We start from the raw sequence: 23,853 nt of genomic DNA on the forward strand, positions 1-23,853 counted from the left end.
TGTATGCGCAAACCCACACCGCTCCCTCAATTTAGCATAATTCCCATGCGCCTTTTTGTCTGCGTACGATCTTCGGGGCGTGCTGCCCCCACGATCGCGTTACGATCGCTTCTTCTTGCGCAAACCCACGCTCTGCGCTGGGTTGGTGTGTGATGTGAAAAATATGATTTTATTTTCTAGCATGAGAATCACTCATTTCGGTAATTCTTTTGTATCTCTGTTTGTACCGGGGGGGGGGGGGGGGTGGTTTCCAGGAAGAGTATATATGGGCTCCAGCCGTACCGACGTGATACCCATATGGTACGAGGGGGGAGGGGGGAGGTTGTTATGCGTCCACTGTTAAGATGCGGGAAAACGAAGAAAGCTTAAACCCCGATCTGCGATAAGCTAATGTGGATGAGCGAGTGTGTGTTTTCCGCGCTTTTTCTTTATGCAATCGGGGTGGCAGAAATGAGCATTGGAAAGTGTTGGCGATATCGACTACCATCAACAGGCGTTTTTTCGCCTCTGGTGGGTGGCAAAATGGTTAATGAAGCGATCGTCAACCGAGCTAATTACTCTCCGCTTTTCGGGTTGGTGTTGGTTGGTGAATGACCGTAGGGCAATAAAAAGCCACTACGGTGTCCGAATGCAATCCAATTGATGACCATGCGCGGGGTGGTGCTGCTATTGACGGTGTGAAGAAGGGGACGGGCAGCATCCTTAACGAGCTCCCCAACAGGGCCCGACTCCGATCATTACACATCGGAAGGCGAGGAAACGACACATTAGCGCGCACCTTCACCGCGATTATGCATCGGCGCGGGTTTAGCGCACCGCGTGTGTTAGGCAATCCGGGTGTGTGATAGAGCTTGGGCTTCCAAATTTCCCTTTTTCATCGCGCGTCTCGTTTTGGCTGTTGTTGATTATTACAATCAAAAATGCATTTAAAAATAACCCTCGCTCTGCCCTGTGCGTAGGCAACTGAAAAGCGTGCACGCACGTGCATACGCTTATGCACCAATTTGTTGGGCCGTTTTGTTGAAACATTCTGGTGAAATATTAGAAAAAAAAAGATAATGTTTCTTTTTTTTGTCGTGAAAAAACAATCTGTCCCAAAACCGTTGCCTGCAATCATTATGTGCAATGTGTTCCGGTTGGTGACAAAACAGGGCCAATGGAAAGAATAGAAGCGTTTAAGAGGAAAAGTGCATCATACAACAGCAAAAAAAAAATGCTCTCAATGATTGCCCTTGTTGCAGCATACGTTAACGAGAAAAAGAAGCAAACAGCAAAAAAAAAAAACAGAAAAATCCGTATGACACTTTTCATCAAATTATGATTTTCCGATGAACTGTCTCTCAGTCTCTTTTTTCTAGTGACATTTTTCATCTACCCACCAAGGGTGTTGCGATCAAAATATTTGCCTCTCCGCACATCTACGTGTACCGTGTACCATGCGCAACAACAAGAATTGCTGCAGTACGATCATCCCTTGTCATTTAAAGGGATCGTCCCTTAACTACCGCCACCCCGGGACTGAGGCGCCCCTGCGCTAAAAACTACCTGGCAGTAGAAGTGAAAAAAAATGGGAATACACACTACACAACCAAACACACACACGGTGCTTCGGAAGCGCGAGCGATAATGAAAACTGGGACAGCGAGATAAACATCTGTCGCGCAAGCTGGTCGCGCTGTCTTGTATCGACGTATTGTGTTCCTGTGCCCATCGCGTATGTACGCACCGGCGGCCTAAACGCGGGAATTCATATGTTGCGCCATACTATCTCGCCCGGCTCATCAAATTGTTTTGCCCGGCCGCTGCCTACTGCCCCCCCAAAGGAACTCTCTCAGCAAACCAACGGCAGCAGACAAAAGGCAGTGAAGCGGGTCTCTGTGTTGTGTTCACGGTGCAAAAATTAACCTTCTCCAAAACAAAAGGAAGAAAAAGGTTTTAAAAAAATGTGCCAAACGCACGCACAAGGCAAAATGAAAATGATACAACATAAATCATAACTCAAAAGGGCACGCGCACGTACCCGTAATATGGATTCCCGGTGTTTCTCCTCTCTACCGGTTCAACAAGCCCATTCGATTAAGGGTTTAAAGACACGTACACGGCGCAAAAGGCAGCAAAAAAGGGTTTCTATCTGTTTCGAGACTTTTGGCAAAATCAATGCGCGAATTTTATATAATGTTTTGTGTTTTGTGTGATGGATTGAATTTTTAGAGTTATTTTAATGTGTAAAACTGCACTAAAACGTCTTTTTGTACGATAGAAAAGTTCCGGATCCAGATGAGATTTCAGTCGGCGGTCAACGGTGCGCAAGACCAAACACTTACCCACACGTCTACAATGGCACCGCAGCTCTAGTCGTGCAAAATGTCCATTACAATCAACACCAGGTGCTTCTTGCTTTCGCACTCAAAGTAACAAATTCACCCAAAAAAAACCCTCAAGGACTGCATTTTTTGAAATGTTTGCTTTATTTCATCGATAAGAATGTACGTTAAAGTGTTGGAAGAAAGAAATTGCTTTCCGTGTGTTTTTTACTTTTTACTTTTCTGTAACAATGTATGTAAAACTCTCAATTATTAATGGTGTCTCTTATTATTGGCGCCGATTTTTAATTAGCATTTTTGTGTTTTTTTTTTTCTTGCTGCTCTTGCAGCTTTTACGTAGATTTTGTTTGTCAAGAAAGGGGAAAAGGTAAAACACACATGCACATTTTGTTGTATTATTTGTGGATTTTACACTTTCACATTATACAATGTTCTCTCTGTCTATTCTGCCCTCTGTCTTTACTACGAGGAAGTAGGTTAGTGGCAGCCTTTATCCTGGCGGGTCTAGTCTTTTAGTGGAGCTAGCAACACTTGCATTGTAGCCTTCTATCAGCGATTGATTACGACAGATAGTTTAATGATTTATTTAGTAGCTGATTTGTTTTGTTTTAGGTTTCTTTTATGTCTCACCTTGGACTAACCACAGTATTGTTTTTTTTGTGTGTTTTTGTTACCTTTTCTTCCGTCTCCACTGCCCTGTTTTCTTAAGTTGTTAACCAGCCCTGTTTTCCTCCACAACCCACCCCACCCCCTCCCCGCTCTACTAATGGTGATACTTATGGCGTAATCAACGACCTGCACACGCTTCATTCGGCGGTATGCTTCATATGTTTTTCCCCCTTTTCTTTTACGCTCCCTTTTTCCCACCCCAGCCCTGTTGCACGATAACGCAGTGCCGCTCTCAAATTTCGTGTGCCCGTTGTTGGCGCGATGTGTGTGCGCAAACCATCCCTTAATTGGTTCCGCAGGGCCGTCCGACAGCGAGAAATCTATATTGACTTAAATTAGTTCCGTACGCGCCAACACACACACGCACGAATGCGCCGCGCAAACGAAACACGTGTCACACGGAGGGCGCGAAATTGGAGCGAATGTTCCACCGTTTTTCTCACACACACGCACATCCGGTCTTTTGCGGGACGCAATTCTAACAGGAATGCTGATTCCGTAACACACTTCTAAGTTGCTCTAAAAAATATAAATGTATATATGTACGCAGTTAAACTTTTCCAAGCAGTTTCTGTTGGCAATCGATAAAAGGTGTGCTGTTGAATGTCCTCCAGTCGTTTAGCAGCCCTGCTTGATCATGAGGTTGGCAAAGCGGAACACCTTCAGCCAGCTGAAGCAACCGTAGAAGCCTCTCTCCCGGATGGACTGCACGGTGGCGGCCACGACCGCCTGTACCGCCGCACCACCGCCCGCTGCACCATCGGCCGGTGGGTCCGCGCTGGCCTCATTGCTCTGCCCCTGCTGCCCCTGGTGCTTCGGTGTGGCCGCATTGCTGTCGGTCGTTTTGTCTGCGGAAATTTTTGGCGATGTCATGACGGCTGAAGCTTCCTGGATTTTCCTCCTTCGCTCGGTGCTTATGTAAGCTTTAGAGCACTTGACAGGCACGCGAACGACCGTTCACACGCAAGGACACTATTGGCTGTGGTGACTGTGGGAGAGGGGGATAAAAATACGGGAATATAAATCAATATTTTTGCGTATTTTTTTAAAGCTGCTGCTCGTCCTTGGACGTGAATAAATTACCGATCGAGGCGTAAACGTGCAACGTTGTGTAGATGCACACTCAGCAGCGTCCGGAGGGAACTGACGACCCAGCACGGGAAAGCAAAAAGGGCAATGTTGTTGTCTATTTGTTGTTGGCGCTAATCTTCCCCTTCACTTATGTAACCGACACAACACAACACCACGAGAGCAGCACAGCACAAGCGTCTAAGCCGCACCAGCCGTTTGCTCGCCTTTAGATAACACTCGATAATTGGCTAGCAAAAAGGGGAGGGCAGGAGATAGTTTTCTTCCTGCGTTGCGACTAGCTGCAGTCACGCTTTTAACTTTACGAACAGTTCACAATTTTGTAAATGCGTCTCGCACAAAGGGGGGAGAGATGACCAAACGCAGTTTGGAAGCGATGTTTGTGGCTGTGTGGTTTCGTTCGACTGAAGCGTCCAACAACCGCGCGAGAGCCAAGAACATATACGCACCCGAACGTGCTGAGAACCGTGCCAAGATGTGTTAGATAGACACAGCGCTTCAAAACGCGCGAGAGAGCAAGCGAGAGAACGAAGCCCTTTTAGAACTGGGCCACCAGCACCACCGCCACCACCGAGAGTTGACCACCGAGGGTGAGTTTCGCGCGCTCGCGGCAACCACTTTCGGCGCCGCGCAAGAAAGTGAGAGAGGTCAAGGTTTCGGCAAGGCATCAACATTGGCCCGGTTGCGCTAGTCTCTAGCCAGGATTCGAAAACAAAAAACCCCCACAATTCTCTCGCTCTCTCTCTCTCAGCTGGTTGCTGTGCAGTTACAGTGGAATTAATACCATGTGGGCGCGCTTGCGTACCACGTGCCGCTGCCGCTGCGGAAACGGATGATTTACCGGAGTCCGGAGCGACTGTTCGGACCGAATTTTGTGTGTTCTATAAATATAGGTGAAGCAAATGCGCTCCAGCAGCTGATCTGAAAGAGGAGGGCGAATGTTTGCATTGCGTCAATGTGTATATTTACGCGAACAGAACGGAGCGCATTGGTACAGCTTTTTCTGAATGTGATTGCAGCTTAAATGGTTCCCAGTGTCAAAGCAATTTGGATTGCGAGCTGGTTTCTATATGGGCATGGTTCTCGTTCTATCCCTTGTTCCTAAACAAGCCTACAATTTAAGCGTATATCACGCACTGTGCACCACCTCTTTACTGGGGGACTCACAAGAAAGGATTCATTGAATGAGTACGTATGAGGGCTTCTTTTCGAAAGAGTTCGTGCAGCTCACAATCACAAACTATGCAGGCCTGAAGCACTAGCGACTAGGATTAATCGGTTAGTTAGTAAAATGTGAATGTCTTTCCCTCTCTCTCTACATATATCTAGCCTTCCGCCATTTCGTTCTTAAGCTTTTCCACCTTCAGCGGCAGCAGGCTGATCATCTCCTTGCACACGCCCAGCTCCTGCGCAAACAGTGGCCGCATCCGCTCGTCCTGGCAGCACTCCACGAACCGGCTGTAGTAGAACAGGCTGTTTTCGGTGTTTTGCAGCTTCAGCCGCTTGTCCGGCGTGATGATGCGGTAGTACAGGCGCCCGATGTGAAAGAACGCGTACAGTATCGGTTGCATCTCGTCCGCGTCAATCGTTTCCGGCAGCTCCAGCGTGTCCAGCTCGATTTTGTACGATTCGATGAACTTTTTAAAGTTCCGAATGCTCTTCTCGCTCAGATGGTTGATTTTGTTGAGCGCGTGCGGCGTTGGGCGATCCTTTGCCTGCATTTCGTCGAGCTGGGAGAGCTTCACGTTCAGCATGTTGGAGTAGGTCAGTCCCAGCTCGTACCAAGCCTCTCTGAAAACGGTGGAATGTTACAAAAAAAAGGTTAATTTTCTTGCTTAGACATGTCTTCTTGTACGGTAAAAATTACCTGCAAATGGTTTGGTAGTAGGTTGCGTTCAAAATTTCCACTATCTCCTCCAGCTGGTCCGCACCGCGCTTAAACAGCTTGCACTGATTGCCATCATCCTCCTCGAAGAACGCCAAATGCTTGTACAGCGACGCAATGTCCTGCAGAATCTTCGCGTACTGTGACGCTTCCGTTTCCTTCGTGTAGTACTCCTTCGCTTTGTTCAGCCAGGACAGCGAGTTCAGCATCACCAGCTTCGCGTCGTCAAACGTGAGACAGAACTCGTCCGTCACCTGGCCTTCGTACGCGGCCAGATCGAGCCCAACGAAGCGGTCCATCTTTTTCACCGGCGTTAGCGGCGCAGCTATCTCCCCGTGCTCGTTTGGTTCATCGTCCGCGCTCAGCCGTTCCTTCGAGGCGCACAGAATGTGCAGCCCATACTTGGCCCAACAGCGGCCCACGTCCGCCATACGGTAGCGGAGTGTTTCTTCCTTCTCTGCCCGCTCCGCCGGGTTGGTTATCTTCTCGACCACCTCCGTCTCGTAGCGGTTCAGCATAAACGTGCTGGCCGCAAGCAGATGCCGTGCCTGGGAGAGATGATTCTTGGGGAAGTAAAATTGAGACAGGGTGGCAGCGTTCAGCGCCCAATCCACGTACTCGAACTCATTGTACTCGAGCTGGCGGCGCAGCGTCATGTGGCAGTATCGGGCCGAGTCGGCCAAATTGTCCAGAAAGCCAAACACCTGCGCCAGATAGTACAGCGTGAGCGTGTGGTTCGATTCGAGCAGCTTCAGCCCCTTGCCCTTCTCCACCTCTTCCTTCGTGCCGAACAGATCGGCCATTGTGAGCGGTTGCCGGTCCAGCTCCTTCGTTTCGCAGTAGATGTCCTTCGCCTGGTCGAGGTACTGTTTCGATTCGGCAAAGTTGGACAGATTGCAGGCCATGATGCCGAGCTGGTTGAGTATTTCAATGTGCACGTTGATGGTCGGTTCCTTGCCGCTGTCCTTCTCGATCAGCTCGAGCGCCTCCTTCAGTAGTACTTCGCCCCGTGGTTCCTCCACGAAGATCGTTATCTTGCCAATGTCTTTCAGAATGTTGGCGTGTATGCAGCGTACGGTTGTGGCCACTTCACTGTCCTGGTCCAGTGCTTCCGAGAGCGTTTTCACCTTTCGCAGCGCACTGTTCAGCAGGTCGCGGGCGGTGTAGTGCGAACGGAACGGTTCCGTCGGTGGGTCATTCTTGCTTTCCTCGTCGATGTAGCGGTGTGCCTTTTCGTAATCTTCCCGAATGTCGGAAAGATTTTCCTTCGTCACTTTCATCCTGCACGGCTGGTTTTGCTCGATAATGGGTGGAAAACGGAGTGCGTTTTGCTGCGAGCGGAGAAAACAACAAACATTGATTTTGTTGTTGTGCGGTTGACAGCTCCTGCGCATGGTGGGAGTGCCAAGTGATTTTACCTTTTATTAATTGGGATTCAGAGTGGTGGAATTGATAGAAATGAATTAAAAAATGTTGAAGCATATTTAAAATATATTTAGAGATGAATATAATATTATCTGACGATTTTAAATATATTTTCCACAGTCCGCTGATTGCACCAACGTGTACACGCTGCCTCATCACGGCCGATTTGCAGCTGTCATTTTCGCACGACCAGCAGCCGCGGCAACGGTGAACACATTTTTGCGCTGTCAAATCTTTCCTCGTGTGATTTCGCTCGCCCCCGTCTTGTTCTTTTTCGACACCCCGTGGCGATTACACGCGTTTTCACCCGCTCCCGCTTGGGTTGAAAATTTTCCTTGCCTAACCGCGCTCTGTAAGTACATCTATCTGTATTTTTAGATTTTCGTGAAACCACCGCCAAAGAAAGCAAGAAAGGCTCATTGTTTTGATGCGGTCTAGTGGATTTCTTTTATTGGGTCGAAACACCCCCCAAGTGTAGAGCTGTGAATCTCGCGGGCCAATCATTAGTGCTCGAGCCAAGCGGTGGTGTGGTTTAGCGTTTTCAAGCAGGTACAGCAGCATACAAGCGCACTCTTGATAGAGTGGGGGGTGATGGGAATCTTTTTCCCGCCCTGACCAAATTTCCGATCGTTGTGAAGTGAATTTCGAGCATAGGCTGACTGCTTCGATTTTGCACCGTGTGGCGTTGACCCAGTTTCGGTGCCTAGATACTGCAAGAGAGCATTTTCGCCAACTTACGTAATGTGCTCGCGAAACAAAAAGGGAAGAAATCCCTGTGTCAACGTAATGTGAGCTTGGCCTCCGCCACGAGGACAGAGCAGCAGCTACCGAGATAAGGTGCCTTCGTGTGCAGGCCTTGAAATAGTTCGTCGCCATGACGACAGTGGGATGGATCGAAGCAGAAAATCCCTACTTGGATGGAAAAGAATAATGTAGAACAATAATTACATCACACGTGAAAGGTCATTACGTCACACGCTGTGGCTTAAAAAGGGTCAAACTCCGCACGGGCGGCGAAGGGCAGGTGACCTTGGTGTGATAAGGTCTTGGTGCATGGAGGGGGAGGATTTAACACCTCGAGAAGTCGCGGAAGTGGTGCGATTACGAGCGTTACATGGAAATCCGTACACGCCACTGATCACCTGATTATTGGCGGAGGGTGGTGGGGTGGTGAAATGTACCCTTCCCACAGTTGCATAATGTGTTGCAATGTTGCACGTGATTGTAATTGATTGCATTTATTGATTTTTTTTTCGTCTTCTTCTTTCAACTCCTCTCCACAGTCAAATCTTTAACCAACAACAATGGGTGTCCCAGCTGGTGATGTTGAGAAGGGCAAGAAGCTGTTCGTGCAGCGGTGCGCCCAGTGCCACACCGTCGAGGCCGGTGGCAAGCACAAGGTCGGCCCGAACCTGCACGGACTGTTCGGCCGCAAGACGGGCCAGGCCGCCGGCTTCAGCTACACCGACGCCAACAAGGCCAAGGGCATCACCTGGAACGAGGATACGCTGTTCGAGTACCTGGAAAACCCGAAGAAGTACATCCCCGGCACCAAGATGGTGTTCGCCGGCCTGAAGAAGCCGCAGGAGCGTGGCGATCTGATCGCCTACCTGAAGTCGGCCACCAAGTAAGGTGCATAAGGGGTCGAATTACCCGTGGGGGTGTGCGGTGGTGCTCGTGGTGTACTGTTAAGAACGGGTATCGGTGTCCTAAATTCAGCCAAAACACTGCTACAGATAGAAGAGAGAAAATAGAACACACACACTCACTCAAGCTTCTTCTCCATTGAGATTCGGAACGTTTAAGATCAGCAAAAGAACCGTATAAAATAGGAAACAGACAGATAGAGAGATAGGCATGAGCGCACAGAGAGATAGGGAGAGCGAGCATCCTTTCGCCAGATGGGAAGGCTCCACACCCCACCCCATCCAAACGATTAGGACAATGTCTATGTAAATCTATTTAATTTAATTTATGCTAGAATTAAAATAGTTTGACAGAAATCGGTTTTTGATCGATCGCCGGGAAACTGGAAGGAGGAGAAGCGGGGGCAGTCGCGCGTGTGTTTCGACGCACGGATCTTGTGTGGTGCCACGGTGGTGGCACGGTTCTCTAGCAGACGATCCTTTCCAGCGATTGTTTTTGCGTGGCTTGGGAGGATCGTTCTGTAGGATGATGGTGCGCGTGGCATCGGCGGTTCGGACACAATCGGATCCGGTTTAGTTCAATTTTCAGCAAATCGAACGTTGTAGTATTATCACTATCAAAGAGAATTGTTTTCAACCCAAAAAACGGAATGAGGTGTGACGCTGAATAAAAAACACGGAAACCAAAACAGTAAAACAGTCGTTTTGTGAAATTGAGCCAAATGGAACTGGGGAGCTTAGGGGGGAAAAGCATACAATTTCGTGGAAAAAAACTTAATCATTTGAAAATGAAGCCACCGAAACATCGCGAAGGAATTGGCGGGGGGTTGAAAAACAGACCTCCGGATAATCGAGAGCGAGTAGGCTATGACCGATTTTCTTTTGCAGTGTCACCCTGTGTTGAGTTTCTGGAATGAAATTATTTATTTTTTAGAATTTCGATAAATTAAGGCGACATTTTGCATTCATTATTAATCAAGACAATTTTTAACGAAATCGTAGTTCAATTTTGAAGAAGAATTAAAATAAATGAAACAAAGCGGTGATAAAAATCGAGTTGAAAAAGATGACATGGCACAGTGGGAAGTTTCCATGAGAATCCTTCCTTTTTTATTTCGATAATTTTACGAAAAATACGCTCAAAATGGTCTAATTTATTTTTTTTAAGACACATTTATGCAATTTGCAATTTTATTCAATTCATTCAACGCTTTAAAAAATCCCAAAATAAATTGTTTTGATTTTTCCACAGCGTTTCCATTTGTCATCAAAGCTGTCAAGCGGCCCCGTCCGTGTACGAGCTCCCGCTGTGCGCCAGTGAGAGTGCAGAAGCAGCGGAAAATCGATTTTTATCCTTAATCTAAACGCAAAGCGAAGGCTCCCCGATTTGCGTAAGAAAAGGAGCAGGCACCAGTTTGCCAGCACACAACATACACACACCGAACGGAACATCCTGCCCGCAAGTGAGATCCCGGTTTCGAAGGGTTGTTGTTCGACGGGGTGCTTTAGTGCTGCACGATTGCAGGCCGTGGTGCATCGGTATTTTTTTTTCCGAACAGCGAAGAGAAGACACAGTAAGGGTGGGTAAGCATCGCTCGTCATCATCATCATCATCCGAATCTGTGAATCGCACGAAAAGCGTCATCGTCAGCAGCAGCAGCAGCAGCAGCATCGGTGTAAAAGTAGGCGGTGAATACGGGATTTCGAGATTCGTCCGGTCGCGTCAGGTCATCCGGCGAGGCTCGGTATCAGGGGATGGGAATGGGGGAGGGGGAGACATTTTCTGGGCGTCAATCGTGTGTGGCGATAGCGGTGTAATTATGTGGTGGTTGTAACGACGGGCGTGTGTGAGCTTTGCTGGCGAACGGTACATAATTTGCATTTGCGCTCCCCAAAGTGAAATCCCGCTGGGAGTGTTCCCGGCGGTTCTCATGGGCTTTGGAGTTGCAAAAAAAAAAAAACAATGAAAATCGAAAATTCTATTCATTTTGTTCACGTAGTAAAGTGTCCCATTAAAACAGTGTGCGGTACCGTGGCACAACAGTAGTGGTCAGAGGAGCGGGGAAGGCAGTGCGTGTGTCGCGTGTGGACATGGAAGAAAGTGACTCTCCCAGCTTCAATGGCGGTGTCCGTGGCAACGTTCTTGCTTCCCAGCCTACTTGCGCTTATATATATGTGTGTGTTATTGTTATCAGATAATTGAATTAAATTCTTGCTCTTGCGGCTTGTTAACTGCAGCCTGGATGGATGCTGGCGAAGAGGCGTCTAGAAGTCGGACGAGATTGATATGATGCTGGCGCGGCACACAGCATATGTAATAGCAAGAGCGACTACGATAACTCCCGGCCAATCCGGGATGTGTGCGTGCATGTGCGTGTGTGTATGTGTACAGTTTCATGTTGCAAAGACACTCTCCGAACCGCCCCGCAAGGAGTAGGCGCTGATAAAACATAATTTCTCCCTGCAATGCTGCTGCTGATGCTGCCGATGATGATGCGATGATGATGACTGGTGTTGTCGTAATTAGCAAATTGTTTCTATTTTCACCAAATGACAACTTCTCACCTTTTTTGTGCTTTGCAGGTGGATGCATCGTGCTGAACTGACAAGAGAAGCAGTACTTTACACCAACGCTAACACGCCCTAATCGCGGCCGTTGTAGTTCATCACGAAGAGAGGGCGCAGATACGTTGTGACGACAGCAGACGACGACGACGTGGTCGCTTCCGGTCGCGAGCAGCAAAGACGCGAGCGTGTGTGTGTGCGTGTGTGTACCGGGGGGGAGGGTATAGTGCTTGCGGTGTAATTGCGTTGGGTGTGGAACAAGCGTAACGAGTCGCCGGCTGGGTATAAAGGGGAAAGCAACCGCATCCAAGATGGCACCGGTACGTGGGGATGGAATGCGCGGACTGGCCGTGTTCATATCGGACATCAGGAACTGTGAGTGTGGCGCTTCTAGGGGGTTGTGGGTGGAGAGGGATTAACTCGGTTGACCTATTTCTAATTTTCGCTTCTGTTGTGGTGATGGTTGTGGGCAGGCAAAAGCAAAGAGGCGGAAATCAAGCGCATCAACAAGGAGCTGGCCAACATTCGGAGCAAATTCAAAGGGGACAAAACGCTGGACGGCTACCAGAAGAAGAAGTACGTGTGCAAGCTGCTGTTCATCTTTCTGCTCGGCCATGACATCGATTTCGGGCACATGGAGGCGGTCAATCTGCTGTCCTCCAACAAATACTCGGAGAAACAAATCGTAAGGCTGCGATACACCAGTAAAAATAATGATTTTTGTTTTTAAAATAACAATTTGTCTCCTTTCTTCCCCCCGCCAGGGCTATCTGTTCATCTCGGTGCTGGTGAACACGAACAGCGATCTGATCAAGCTGATCATCCAAAGCATCAAGAACGATCTGCAGTCGCGCAATCCGATCCACGTCAATCTGGCGCTGCAGTGCATCGCCAACATCGGCAGCCAGGATATGGCGGAAGCGTTCTCGAACGAAATCCCGAAGCTGCTCGTGTCGGGCGACACGATGGATGTGGTGAAGCAGTCGGCCGCGCTGTGCCTGCTGCGGCTGTTCCGCACCTGCCCGGACATCATCCCGGGCGGCGAGTGGACCAGCCGGATCATCCATCTGCTGAACGATCAGCATATGGGCGTGGTGACGGCCGCGACCAGCCTGATCGATGCGCTGGTCAAGAAAAACCCGGAAGAGTACAAGGGGTGCGTCAGCTTGGCCGTGTCGCGCCTGTCCCGCATCGTGACCGCTTCGTACACGGATCTGCAGGACTACACGTACTACTTTGTGCCGGCGCCGTGGCTGTCGGTGAAGCTGCTGCGCCTGCTGCAGAACTACAACCCGCCGACGGAGGATCCGGGCGTGCGCGGTCGGCTGAACGAGTGTCTGGAGACGATACTGAACAAGGCGCAGGAGCCGCCGAAGAGCAAGAAGGTGCAGCACTCGAACGCGAAGAACGCGGTCCTGTTCGAGGCGATCAATCTGATCATACACAACGACAGCGAGCCGAGCCTGCTGGTGCGGGCGTGCAATCAGCTCGGCCAGTTCCTGAGCAACCGCGAGACGAATCTGCGCTACCTGGCGCTGGAGTCGATGTGCCACCTGGCGACGTCCGAGTTTTCGCACGAAGCGGTCAAGAAGCACCAGGAGGTGGTGATCCTGTCGATGAAGATGGAGAAGGACGTGTCGGTGCGGCAGCAGGCGGTCGATCTGCTGTACGCGATGTGCGATCGGTCGAACGCGGAGGAGATCGTGCAGGAGATGCTGAACTACCTGGAGACGGCGGACTACTCGATCCGGGAGGAGATGGTGCTGAAGGTGGCGATCCTGGCGGAGAAGTACGCGACGGACTACACGTGGTACGTGGACGTGATACTGAACCTGATCCGTATTGCGGGCGATTACGTGTCGGAGGAGGTGTGGTACCGCGTGATCCAGATCGTGATCAACCGGGAGGAGGTGCAGGGCTATGCGGCGAAGACGGTGTTTGAGGCGCTGCAGGCGCCGGCCTGCCACGAGAACATGGTGAAGGTGGGCGGCTACATTTTGGGCGAGTTTGGCAATCTGATTGCGGGCGATTCGCGGTCCGCACCGATGGTGCAGTTCAAGCTGCTGCACTCGAAGTACCATCTGTGCTCGTCGATGACGCGCGCGCTGCTGCTGTCGACGTACATTAAGTTTATCAATCTGTTTCCGGAGATTCGCGGCACCATTCAGGACGTGTTCCGGCAGCACAGCAATCTGCGGTCGGCCGACGCGGAGCTGCAGCAGCGCGCGAGCGAGTATCTGCAGCTGAGCATTGTCGCGTCGACGGACGTGCTGGCGACCGTGCTGGAGGAGATGCCGTCGTTCCCGGAGCGCGAAAGCTCCATACTGGCGGTGCTGAAGAAGAAGAAGCCGGGCCGGGTACCGGAGAATGCGGAGATACGGGAGACGAAGAGCCCGGTGCCGAACAGTCACAACAATGCTCACAGCAATGCTCAAACTAATCACACATCAAGGTAGGCTGGGGAAATTGGTGGGTTTTGGTGGAATTGGGAGGTGTTTTATCGTTGCTTACCTTGTTTTGCAGTGCGAACAACGCCAACGCTAGCTCGGATCTGCTCGGGCTCAGCACACCACCGGCCAGCCAGTCTGGCACACTGATCGACGTACTGGGCGATATCTACAGCACAGCCAACGGCAACAGCAATGTGGTTAATAATTCCAAAAAGTAAGTTCACAGTAAAACAACCAACGAACACATTCTTATCATCTTATCGCACAACTCTCATTTCATCTCCCTTTTCCAGATTCGTTTTCAAAAACAATGGCGTCCTGTTCGAGAACGATCTGCTGCAGATCGGCGTGAAGAGCGAGTTCCGCCAAAACCTCGGCCGGCTCGGGCTGTACTACGGCAACAAGACGCAGACGGCGCTGCAAAACTTCGTGCCCACGCTCCAGTGGTCGGCCGAGGATGCGCTCAAGCTGAACGTGCAGATAAAGGCGGTCGAGCCGACGCTGGAGGCGGGCGCCCAGATCCAGCAGCTGCTGACGGCGGAATGTATCGACCACTATCTCGGCGCACCGTCGATCGTGATCTCGTTCCGGGTGAGCGGTGGGGCGCCGCAGAAAATCACCGTAAATCTTCCGCTCACGATCAACAAGTTCTTCGAGCCGACCGAGATGAACGCGGAATCGTTCTTCGCCCGGTGGAGAAACCTGGGAGGGTGAGTAGTAGAAAAGCGGGCAAAAGTGACGAAGAAAGGGTCCATTTATTTATTTAAATCGTGATTTTATTTCTTAACAGTGAGCAGCAACGAGCACAGCGCGTGTTTAAGGCCCAGCAGCCGCTCGATCTGCCCGGCGCGCGCAACAAGCTGACCGGATTCGGCATGCAGCTGCTCGACAGCATCGATCCCAACCCGGACAATATGGTGTGCGCCGGCATCATACACACGCAGGCCCACAAGGTGGGCTGCCTGCTGCGCCTGGAACCGAACAAGCAGGCACAGGTAAGACAACTACAGGTTTTATATTGTATTCAGTGTTGCTAAATGTCATGAGGATCACGTGATAATCATCAACCGAAAACAATGACAAGCTGGCTTAATGCCGTCAAAAGAATAATCATGTTATTTTTCTGGCTGTGAAAACAGTGCTGCCACTGCCACTGTTTAAGTCACCATCACTCATGGCTGAAACGAAGCTCAACTCAGCTTCACGTACACAACTGCGATGATCTGTGGTGAGACTCAAACAGTTGGTGGATCAATCACATGCTTGATGACATTTGACAAATGCTTAGCTTCTAAGACTAGGTCACTCACTTGGTCATGACATTTTCGAACGGTGATAATCACGAAATTATTGAACAATGCTCATTTTGTTGCTTGGGACCACTCACACGCACCGCATATCTCCCCATGACTATCGTGATGATCACCGACAGGAAATGTCACGACCAAGTGGCTGACCAAAAGTTGGTTGCACAAAATGTCACCAAGCATGTGATGGTCGCAACAACTGTTTGAGTCTCACCACTGATCATCACAGTAGAGCTCGTCACGCTGACATGATTTTGTTTCAGCTGGAATCTGTCATGACTATGTCAGTGACATTTCGCAGAACTGATCACAGTAAAAAAAAGTCATCCCATAGTGACTGACCAAGCTATGATCGCAAAAATGTCATGTGTGACTGATCACAGTAAAGTCGAACAGTCGTGACAAAGTGACTGACCAAGCGTTGATTGCACAAAATGTCACGAAGCATGTATTGGTCACATCAATCGTTTTGTGCATCACCTCTGATTATCACAATTGAGTACGTGACGCTGATATGGATTTGTTTTTTTAGTCAGATTTTTTAATGACATTGTCAGTGACATTTTGCAGCACTGATTATTATGCTCCATTATTTATAATTTATTTTTGTCCATTTCAGATGTTCCGTTTAACTATTCGGTCCAGCTTAGAGGCGGTGACGCAAGAAATCTGCGACCTGTTGGTGGATCAGTTCTAAATGAATAACTCCGCACCGGCAGACGTTTGTTCCAAGTCTAGAGACGGAAGGATTAGAACTATAGATGCATACAATAATCAATCAACTAATGAGAAATGATGTGTAGAGACTGCAGCAGAAAGGTAATAATGGTGTGGTTTGGTGGTGCCCAAGGCGCAATGTTCTTTTTCCCTCCCTCCCCCATTCCACACGGAAGGTGGAAAAAGCTGTTTATGTTTTATCGATATTTGTGTATGTGTGTGGCTTTGTGGTATGTGTAAATGTACACATATACGTATGGTATGGTCAGTAAAAAAGTGGTGGAATAATGCCATAAGTACTAGTTGAATGCGCCTACCCCGCGGAGGCGGACGGAGGGCGCTAGTGATGATCAATGATAAGATAGAATGTCCTTTTGACGCAAGAGGCGATTGAAACGAATAAGTTATCTTGTTCCATTACATGTTAAACAGCGGTAAACGGATTTGTGTTTGTGTGTGCGGTACATAGCTAACGAATATGTACGATCGAGCACACTCCCATCACCCCAAACTAGAAAGGAATTACGGAATAATTCGTAAGCCAAAGTACTTCCGTTGTCGTTGTACCGCGAAAGTGAGACGTTGCAAATTGCATTTTCGTCGCTAGGCTTCCTACCACCAAGGCAAAAAAAGGGGGCGTTCAATAAATTAATATATTAAATCAAGCTAAATAATTATCTATTGGAACGTAAACTTAGAGCGGCATGTGTGCAAGCGAGAAGGAGCGAGGGAGAAGTAGAGTAATGGAGTGTGCAGCGAAAGAGGAAAGTAGCGCTGGAACAAATTACTTTACCCTGTGTGTACACATTTGACCACAGGCCACAGACTTTTGATGAGGATTCCGTTTGGTGCCGAAGTTACGCGCCAGTAGGAGACATACAAGTAGTAATCTCATTCTCAACGTTTAAGGGGCGAATAAATGACAAAAAAAACCGAAACGCAGTAGTTTCCTCGTAGAGTTTAGGAAAAGAAAACAAACCTTTCCTTACACACGGTGACACAGAGGAGAAAGAATGGACACGAAACGTAAGAGCGAAACGTGTGTGGAAACATCGAAATTGAAGCAAAACACCCAATCAGGCGTAGGGAAGAGCAAGCGAAAGATACAAACACATCCCCTGTTCCCTAAGAGCTAACTCAATGTAGATAAAGCCCCGTTTGAAAAGGCGCCGACGCGCTCGTTGTTGCATGTAATGTTGGTGTAAAGTAATTAACGTAAAGCATCATAAAAGCCCAGCAAATGACAAAACTGTTTAGCCTGCAAAAAGGAAGGCAAATGGTGTGTGTGTATGTGGTAGTAAGCATTATTATGCACGTCTGCTGCTTCTTCCATGCGTATTCTCCCACATCTCTTGCGATCTTTGTGTCGTTGACGAGATCCGTTGGGCAGACCGAGCGACAAGCAAATTTCAATAACTCTGCGGAAGGGCCACACCCCACGGCACTATTGCAGATGCACAAAAAAAAAAAACACACACACACTGCTCTGAATACTAAGAAGGACGAAAGGGAGAAGCGATTTTTGCGAATTTGTGGTTTTTGCCTAGTATGTGTACATTAGTTTCCTCGAGAGAAGCAGAGCTACCACGTAACGGAAACCCACGATCGGTTTAAGTTTTCGCTTGTGTATTCGTTCGCTTGTCCACGATAACCACGATTCGGTGTTGAAGCATTACACTTGGAGAGATAGTGACCGTGCAATAGTAGTAACGCCGCGCGCTTACAGTAATGAGGTTTTGCGAGCGATCATGCGATTTGGAATGAAGATCGCTGAACCATCTCCCGAAGAAGAAGAAGCACGCAAGCGAGCGAGTGTTAGCAGAAAGAGCAAAAAGAGAGATTGATGAAATTATGTTTTTATTGTTGCAAATATACATATAATGCACTAACTAAGCAAGTTGTACATTGTAGAAAGTTGTATTTAAACGAAAAAAAAAACAATGCGAAACAAACCTAAGGCGCAGACAGAGATACAATTTTGGGAGAGGAACTTATCGATCGATCTAAAACATAATAGTAGGAAGACACAATGGATCCATAAAACAAACTTCATTCTCATTCGATGCTTTGATGCAGTTTCATGCACTTCTTACAATATAGAAAACAGCAAAAAAAAAGGGTTGATTCATCACACAAAACACGCAAAGTGTAGTAGGAAATGAAATGCGCACGCCAAACTCCATTCATAACTTTGTTTCCTTTTCCCCCCTCCTTCATAGTAGAGTGAAGATCGCTAGTCTACGAACAAGATATAATATATATTTAGCTTAATATGTAATAGCAGGCATATATACATACATATACTGGCTGGGAGGACATTCCAAACAAATTGAGAGCGTAAAACAAGAAAAAAAAGGAACAAGGTACGCGCGTTACTCGGTGAATAAAGAGAAAATACACATTAAAATAATAAAAAAAAACCCATAAGCAATCGACCATTAGGCGCAACACAAACATTGCCGACAAAGCGTTGAAGATAAATCTGTGAGGAGCTTACTATGAATTACTCGAAAGGAATAATGGAATGGGGGGAAAGGCAACCCACATCTCCCGCAATTGTTATTTGATTGTGAAGAGCCTCGGTAAGAGGAGAAGGGAGGATCGCACGCTGCTCCCTCTCGTATACCTCCACTGATGGTGTGTTCCGCGGCCCCGGGGCAAGACAGCATGCGGAACATGCAAAGAAAGGACCACTCAAGACCACCACATATACCAGGGGAGGAGTGTATTCGGCTTGTATTCGAGGAAGCTTAACGTGTAGAGAACCACACAGCTGCATAATAAGCTCTGCACCCCGTTAGGCATTAACGAGTTATAGAGAGAGAAAGATACGGTATAATATAATCTAAAAAACACACAAATATTAAACCAGATATTCCCCCCCCCCCAACCCAAGATGTGGACTAAAAACATCCCCATTAACTGTGCGCAGCCGAGAAGCATACATTATTGTAGGGGACGACCGGCAGAAAGCAAGCATGAAGAGAGTGTGCACGTGTGTGTCGGGAGATCGTACGGAAGAAGGACGAAAAACAAAACATGTTATTGAATCTGAAAAGCACAATCTTTAATTTTAGGATTGGTGCCCTTATTTTTTTATTTAAAGTTACCATTTTACACCTAACGAACTAAACAGAAAATGATCGTGTAAACCAACTCCAACAGCCGCCTCAAACATCGGGATAGGACAGCTGCAGCTTTACGTTAATGTTCATCGACGTCAGCTGCGACACCAGAAACTTGAAGATGTACGGAATTTCCACATGGCCAATCTCCTTGTCGTCCTCGCACAGCCGGCACGTGGCCGGCACGTGCTGCAGCTGGTTCGAGTTGTCCGCCAGCCGCTTCGTCACGCTGTCGATCGGCCCGATCAGGGTGCCGCACCGGCGGCACACCAGCGCCACCACCTTGTCCGACCCGTGCACCAGCCGATCCTGCAGCCGCCGTTCATCTCGAACCGCCCCGCGACCGGCCCTTGTTCGGCTGATGCGTCAGCTGATCGATCGGGCCGGTCGACCGTACCTGCCACTTATCGCTAACCATGTACCACCCCAAAGAAGATGTCCACCTTCATCTCGCGCCCGTCCACCCCGCTGTACATGCGCTCCGTGCCGTAGTAATCGTACCCAGACTGTTCCAGCAGCCGCCCGAAGTAGTCGATCGCCGTGTTGCTCTCGTCGTACCGGAACGGGGTCGCATCGTGCACCAGGCCCTGGCAGGCCGCCGTCTTGCCCGCCATCGTTTCGATCATCATCGCAATGGTCATGCGCGACGGGAAGCCGTGCGGGTTGAAGATAATGTCCGGTATCATGCCCGACTCCGTGAACGGTAGATCGATCGCCGGCCAGTGCTGCGAACAGATGCCCTTCTGCCCCGCTCGCGACGCGAACTTGTCGCCCACGCTCGGATTGCGCGGCACCCGGTACGTCAGTATGAGCTGCTTCGTTACGATGGCCATCCCGCCGCGCCCAATGCCACGGCCCGCATCCTGCAGCGGGGCGCCCAGCTTCACGTTGTCCACGATCGCTTCCTCGTAGCCCTGGTACGGCACCACGTGGTACGTGTGATCGTTCACGTCGAAGTAACAGTACAGCGGCGTACCCTTCGTCAGCTGTGCGCCCTTGAACGGCAGCCCGTCGTTGTCGAGGAACGGATTGAGCGAGGCATCTTTGGGATTGCGCGCAAAAAAGCTATCCCCCGTCAGCTCCACGTACTCGTGCTTGTAGATGTTGCCCGCCGCGAAGCCCCGCTCGAACGCCGCCTTGTTGATGATCATCGCGTCCTCCATGTCGTACCCGGTGTACGAAATGACGGCCACGATCGCGTTCGTGCCCATCGCGTAGTTGTCCAGCGCAATGTTGTCGTGGTGCACCGGGCGGAACAGTGGCGTGGCGGGCGTCTGCAGCCGGTACATCTTCGCGATGCACTGCTTGTCCCAGTTGTGGCACGGTGTGCCCATCGTTTGCTTGCCCATCTGGCACTGGTACATGTTGCGCGGCGACTGGTTGCAGTCCGGCATCGGGATCAGCTGGGCCAGGTTGCTCATGAACGACGTTTTCGCCAGCTCCGCGTGGGTGGTGAGCTGCGGGTACGCTTCCTCCGGCGTGACGCAGATGTCCATGTACACCTGCTCGAACGAACCGATCAGTTCGGTTTTGCCGCACAGCAGATTCTTCACCGGGCGCATCATGCGCGCTGGTCCGACGAATAGAAACAGCCCGGGATACTGGCCACCTTCCCGGGCCGGCACGAACGCGATTTCCGTTTGGTTCGGTATGGTTTTGCCTTCGATTTTGAGCAGGCGCAGCTTTTGCACCACCTGACTGGCGGTGGCACGGGGCAACATGCCCAGCATCTTGCCCTCCAGCATCACCACGTACCCGTCGTCGTGGGAGAGCGCACCGAAGCTGCCAGCATCACCACCGAACGGCTGCATACCGAGCGACACGAGCGTGGCCGGGATGTTGGCCACCAGTTCGGGATCCTGCGTCACCGACACCGTACAGTCGGAGGTCATATGGTTCAGCAACCCGCACGGCTCCCCGTCGGGCGTGTGCACAGGGCAGATAAAGCCCCACGCATCCGGCAACAGCTGGCGCGCTTCGGTGGTGCGCATCGTCAGGAAGTACGAGCCACGGTGTACCGCCCGGAAGTGCGACATGTACCGCATGCGGTTAATGTTTTCCGCAATAATCACCAGCCCCGTGCTCTGCATCAGCCCCATCTCGGTCGCCTTCGCCAGATTGCCCGTCGCCAGGAACATCGTGAACGGGTGCTGAAAGCCGGCCACATTCTTCAGCGCCTGGGCCAGCTCGTGCGTCGTCACCATCGGCGAGGTACGGTCCGGGCACAGCTTCATCAGATTGATCCGCACGTACTGCATCGTCGAGAGGCACATCTCGCGCAGCAAGCCCTGGTAGATGTGGCCCCCGAGCAGTATCTCCTGCATCATCGTGCCGTCGAGCGATTCGAGCGCGTGCCGGCCCTGCACCACCGCATACAGCTTGTGCACCATGTGCACGAGCAGATTGAACTTGTCCTCCACGCTGTCGAGATGGATCAGCACGCAGTGCTGCAGCAGGAAGTGGCCCGCCTGCTCGTCCGAGTACCAGGCGGGCAGGTTTATGTCCATCAGTCGCCGGCGCAACAGCATGCCCATATACGAGCGGCATTCCTGCGAGCTGTGTAGGTTTTCTGCGTGCAGATCACGCAACATCGCCATGATGCATCTGGATTGAGGGAGACGAAATTAAAAATTAAGCCTATTTTGACGGTTAAGCATTCGAATTAGCATACCTTTTGTAGTACTGATCGCTTTCGTCGCACGCGGTCAGCTTCTTGTAGATTTCGTTGTCCGACCGATCGCCGAGCGCTTTCAGTATCATCATCACCGGGATGAAGGACAGCGCCCTCGACACGCTAATCATCAGCTTGGCCGTACCGTTCGTTAAATAATGGAGCACATTTCGCTGCAAAATGACCGGCCAGCATTACTTCCCATTACTTTATCACCCCCCACATCCCTCCCGCAACCTACCGTTGAATATTGATCCTCCCGGACGCACCGTATAAACACGCCGGTGGCGCTGAAGTCTTTGCCCCGATCGCGCCACGTATTACGATTCACCGCAATCGGATAGTTCCTGCGCGTGCTGATAAGCATGCGGATCAGCTTCTCGTTGCCCCGCACGACAAAGTAACCGCCCCACTCGTCCTCATGCTCGCCGCGCGCCACCAGCTCCTCCGGCGTTGCGTTGGCCAGATTGCACGCGTTCGAGCGCAGCATGATCGGGATGCGACCCATCTCCCTCGTCAGCGGACTCTGCGGCACGCCGTCCAGCTCCCAGTTGAGCGTGATCGTGCACATGCCCGCGTACGTATCGGACTTTTGCCGGCATTCGCTCGGAAACACTCGCTTCTCCGCCACCTCGACCAGCATCATCGGGACGGTCGGTGGTGCGATGCTGATGTCCGTTATCCGCAGCTTGATGCGGCTGCCGTTCGCCATCTCGAAGCACACCGGCACCAACCGGGACAGCACGTCCTCGATGCCCTCGTCCAGCATGTAGTTGAACGAATCGATGTGGGGACGGCCCAGGTTTGCCAGGATCTGTGTAGGAAAAGGAGGAGAGGGTTCATTGCTTGTTATAATCCACCTTTAACTCTTTTAAAATACACTTACCTCATTTTGCTTTTTTGGTATTTCTTTAAATTCCGGTCGCAAATTCGTCAACTCTGGTAGGAGCTTCATTTTTATTAGCCTTTTCGGAACCGCACGCGGTATTCCTTTCGCTCATGGGGACCGGTCGCACGTGTGTTTGTTTTGAATTTTGACAGTACGTGCTAACTGACGTATCGCGGAACCGCACAACCTGGCGAGGGTTTTTGACGTTGAACAATTCCTGCATCTCGCTCATTTTCTCTACCCTTCCTTTATTTGCCTACAGTGCTCGTTTTAACCCTAGTGTCAAGGCGGTCGCGTACCCGCGTGTAGTTTTTGCACTTTTATTTCTTAATTTATCTTGATAGAAAAGTCGTACAGACTTGAAATTCATAGAATGCATCGAGAAATATGTTTTACATTACTTCGACGAAAAAAACAATTTTTTGAATATTTTTTTAATTATTTTTAGTATTTTTTCGATCTACGACCGCCTACCCGAGTAGGACCATACCTTTTGTACGGTAGATTGGAGTTTTGCGGATTCATCTGCTCGGAATTTGATCTGCTCGTTGTATTTGCATGAATTGTTTATCGAAGCTGCATCTTCATGTTGGTTAACTGAAAACTTTTTTTCTAGAATTTTAAAAATTGTCTCACCATATTTCTAAGACACATCCCAAATAGCTAGAATTGCTTAATCAGCCAATTTTGGCATGCTAAAGATCGCTGCTTGAATTCGCCTTTTGCAGTAGATAAACAGCATCAAAGTTCCAGGTGGCCCTTCTAAATAGCGCCTAAGCAGCTTCCTTATGCCAGGGTGCCGAGGATTATTTTTCTTTGTGTTTTATTTTCAAGCAAGCGTCATTGATGAAATAAACAACAGGATTTGTTTTGTTTGTGTACATGTGTATATTTTTAAATCGCTAATATTCATAAATTACACGAAATGTATCACAATTAACTGTACAATCACAATCACTTCCCTCAAAATCCTTTCTTCTTGTCTAACTCTAGCTTGTGCAGCAGCAATGAGATGATTGACGGTGTCAGTCTTTGACAATTTAACAAGAGCCACCTTGTACCGATGTCATGCATTAAAAAGCTATAAAGTT

At 49.6% G+C, this 23,853-nt stretch overlaps 4 protein-coding genes across 8 annotated transcripts; 2 read left to right on the top strand and 2 right to left on the bottom strand.

The window, feature by feature from the left end:
- Positions 1 to 2,445: 2,445 nt before the first annotated feature.
- On the bottom strand, positions 2,446 to 7,343 carry LOC120902040 (KIF-binding protein). Its single transcript, XM_040310516.1, has 3 exons — positions 5,950 to 7,343; positions 4,077 to 5,873; positions 2,446 to 3,981 (listed from the first exon to the last, which is right to left on the bottom strand). Exons 1-2 carry the CDS (start codon positions 7,245 to 7,247, stop codon positions 5,408 to 5,410), a joined length of 1,764 nt encoding a protein of 587 aa, XP_040166450.1. The 5' UTR covers positions 7,248 to 7,343; the 3' UTR covers positions 2,446 to 3,981; positions 4,077 to 5,407.
- A 268-nt stretch (positions 7,344 to 7,611) lies between these two features.
- Positions 7,612 to 9,735, top strand: LOC120902731 (cytochrome c-2). 2 transcript variants are annotated; one of them, XM_040311718.1, is made up of 2 exons: positions 7,612 to 7,744; positions 8,676 to 9,735. In XM_040311718.1, exon 2 carries the CDS (start codon positions 8,697 to 8,699, stop codon positions 9,021 to 9,023), a length of 327 nt encoding a protein of 108 aa, XP_040167652.1. In that variant the 5' UTR covers positions 7,612 to 7,744; positions 8,676 to 8,696; the 3' UTR covers positions 9,024 to 9,735. The 2 variants fall into 2 exon arrangements, with proteins under 2 accessions (XP_040167652.1, XP_040167650.1); XM_040311716.1 differs by lacking the exon at positions 7,612 to 7,744 and adding an exon at positions 7,809 to 7,941.
- A 586-nt stretch (positions 9,736 to 10,321) lies between these two features.
- On the top strand, positions 10,322 to 18,490 carry LOC120899942 (AP-2 complex subunit alpha). Of its 4 annotated transcripts, none has more exons than XM_040306331.1 (8): positions 10,322 to 10,622; positions 11,622 to 11,978; positions 12,077 to 12,288; positions 12,368 to 14,055; positions 14,127 to 14,267; positions 14,347 to 14,763; positions 14,844 to 15,048; positions 15,980 to 18,490. In XM_040306331.1, exons 2-8 carry the CDS (start codon positions 11,915 to 11,917, stop codon positions 16,055 to 16,057), a joined length of 2,805 nt encoding a protein of 934 aa, XP_040162265.1. In that variant the 5' UTR covers positions 10,322 to 10,622; positions 11,622 to 11,914; the 3' UTR covers positions 16,058 to 18,490. The 4 variants fall into 4 exon arrangements, with proteins under 4 accessions (XP_040162265.1, XP_040162264.1, XP_040162266.1 ...); XM_040306330.1 differs by having other exon boundaries at positions 10,322 to 10,618; XM_040306332.1 differs by having other exon boundaries at positions 10,322 to 10,612.
- Positions 18,491 to 19,119: 629 nt separating this feature from the next.
- Positions 19,120 to 22,918, bottom strand: LOC120899941 (DNA-directed RNA polymerase I subunit RPA2). Its single transcript, XM_040306329.1, is given in 6 exon segments — positions 19,120 to 19,533; positions 19,535 to 19,618; positions 19,620 to 21,806; positions 21,874 to 22,046; positions 22,115 to 22,687; positions 22,760 to 22,918. Coding segments are annotated over 6 exon segments (3,372 nt in total). The 5' UTR covers positions 22,829 to 22,918; the 3' UTR covers positions 19,120 to 19,247.
- Between the last annotated feature and the right edge of the window lie 935 nt (positions 22,919 to 23,853).

This window comes from Anopheles arabiensis, chromosome 3 (genome assembly GCF_016920715.1).
Source record: "Anopheles arabiensis isolate DONGOLA chromosome 3, AaraD3, whole genome shotgun sequence".
Lineage (NCBI taxonomy): Eukaryota > Metazoa > Arthropoda > Insecta > Diptera > Culicidae > Anopheles > Anopheles arabiensis.

Excerpts from the sequence above, each read along its gene's own strand:
- LOC120902040 (XM_040310516.1), bottom strand. The coding sequence starts at position 7,247 with ATGAAAGTGACGAAGGAAAATCTTTCCGACATTCGGGAAGATTACGAA. Across the intron at positions 5,874-5,949 it reads TACTACCAAACCATTTGCAG|AGAGGCTTGGTACGAGCTGG; the intron begins GTAATTTTTACC and ends CACCGTTTTCAG.
- LOC120899942 (XM_040306331.1), top strand. The coding sequence starts at position 11,915 with ATGGCACCGGTACGTGGGGATGGAATGCGCGGACTGGCCGTGTTCATA. Across the intron at positions 11,979-12,076 it reads CATATCGGACATCAGGAACT|GCAAAAGCAAAGAGGCGGAA; the intron begins GTGAGTGTGGCG and ends GGTTGTGGGCAG. Across the intron at positions 14,268-14,346 it reads GTGGTTAATAATTCCAAAAA|ATTCGTTTTCAAAAACAATG; the intron begins GTAAGTTCACAG and ends TCCCTTTTCCAG.
- LOC120902731 (XM_040311718.1), top strand. The coding sequence starts at position 8,697 with ATGGGTGTCCCAGCTGGTGATGTTGAGAAGGGCAAGAAGCTGTTCGTG.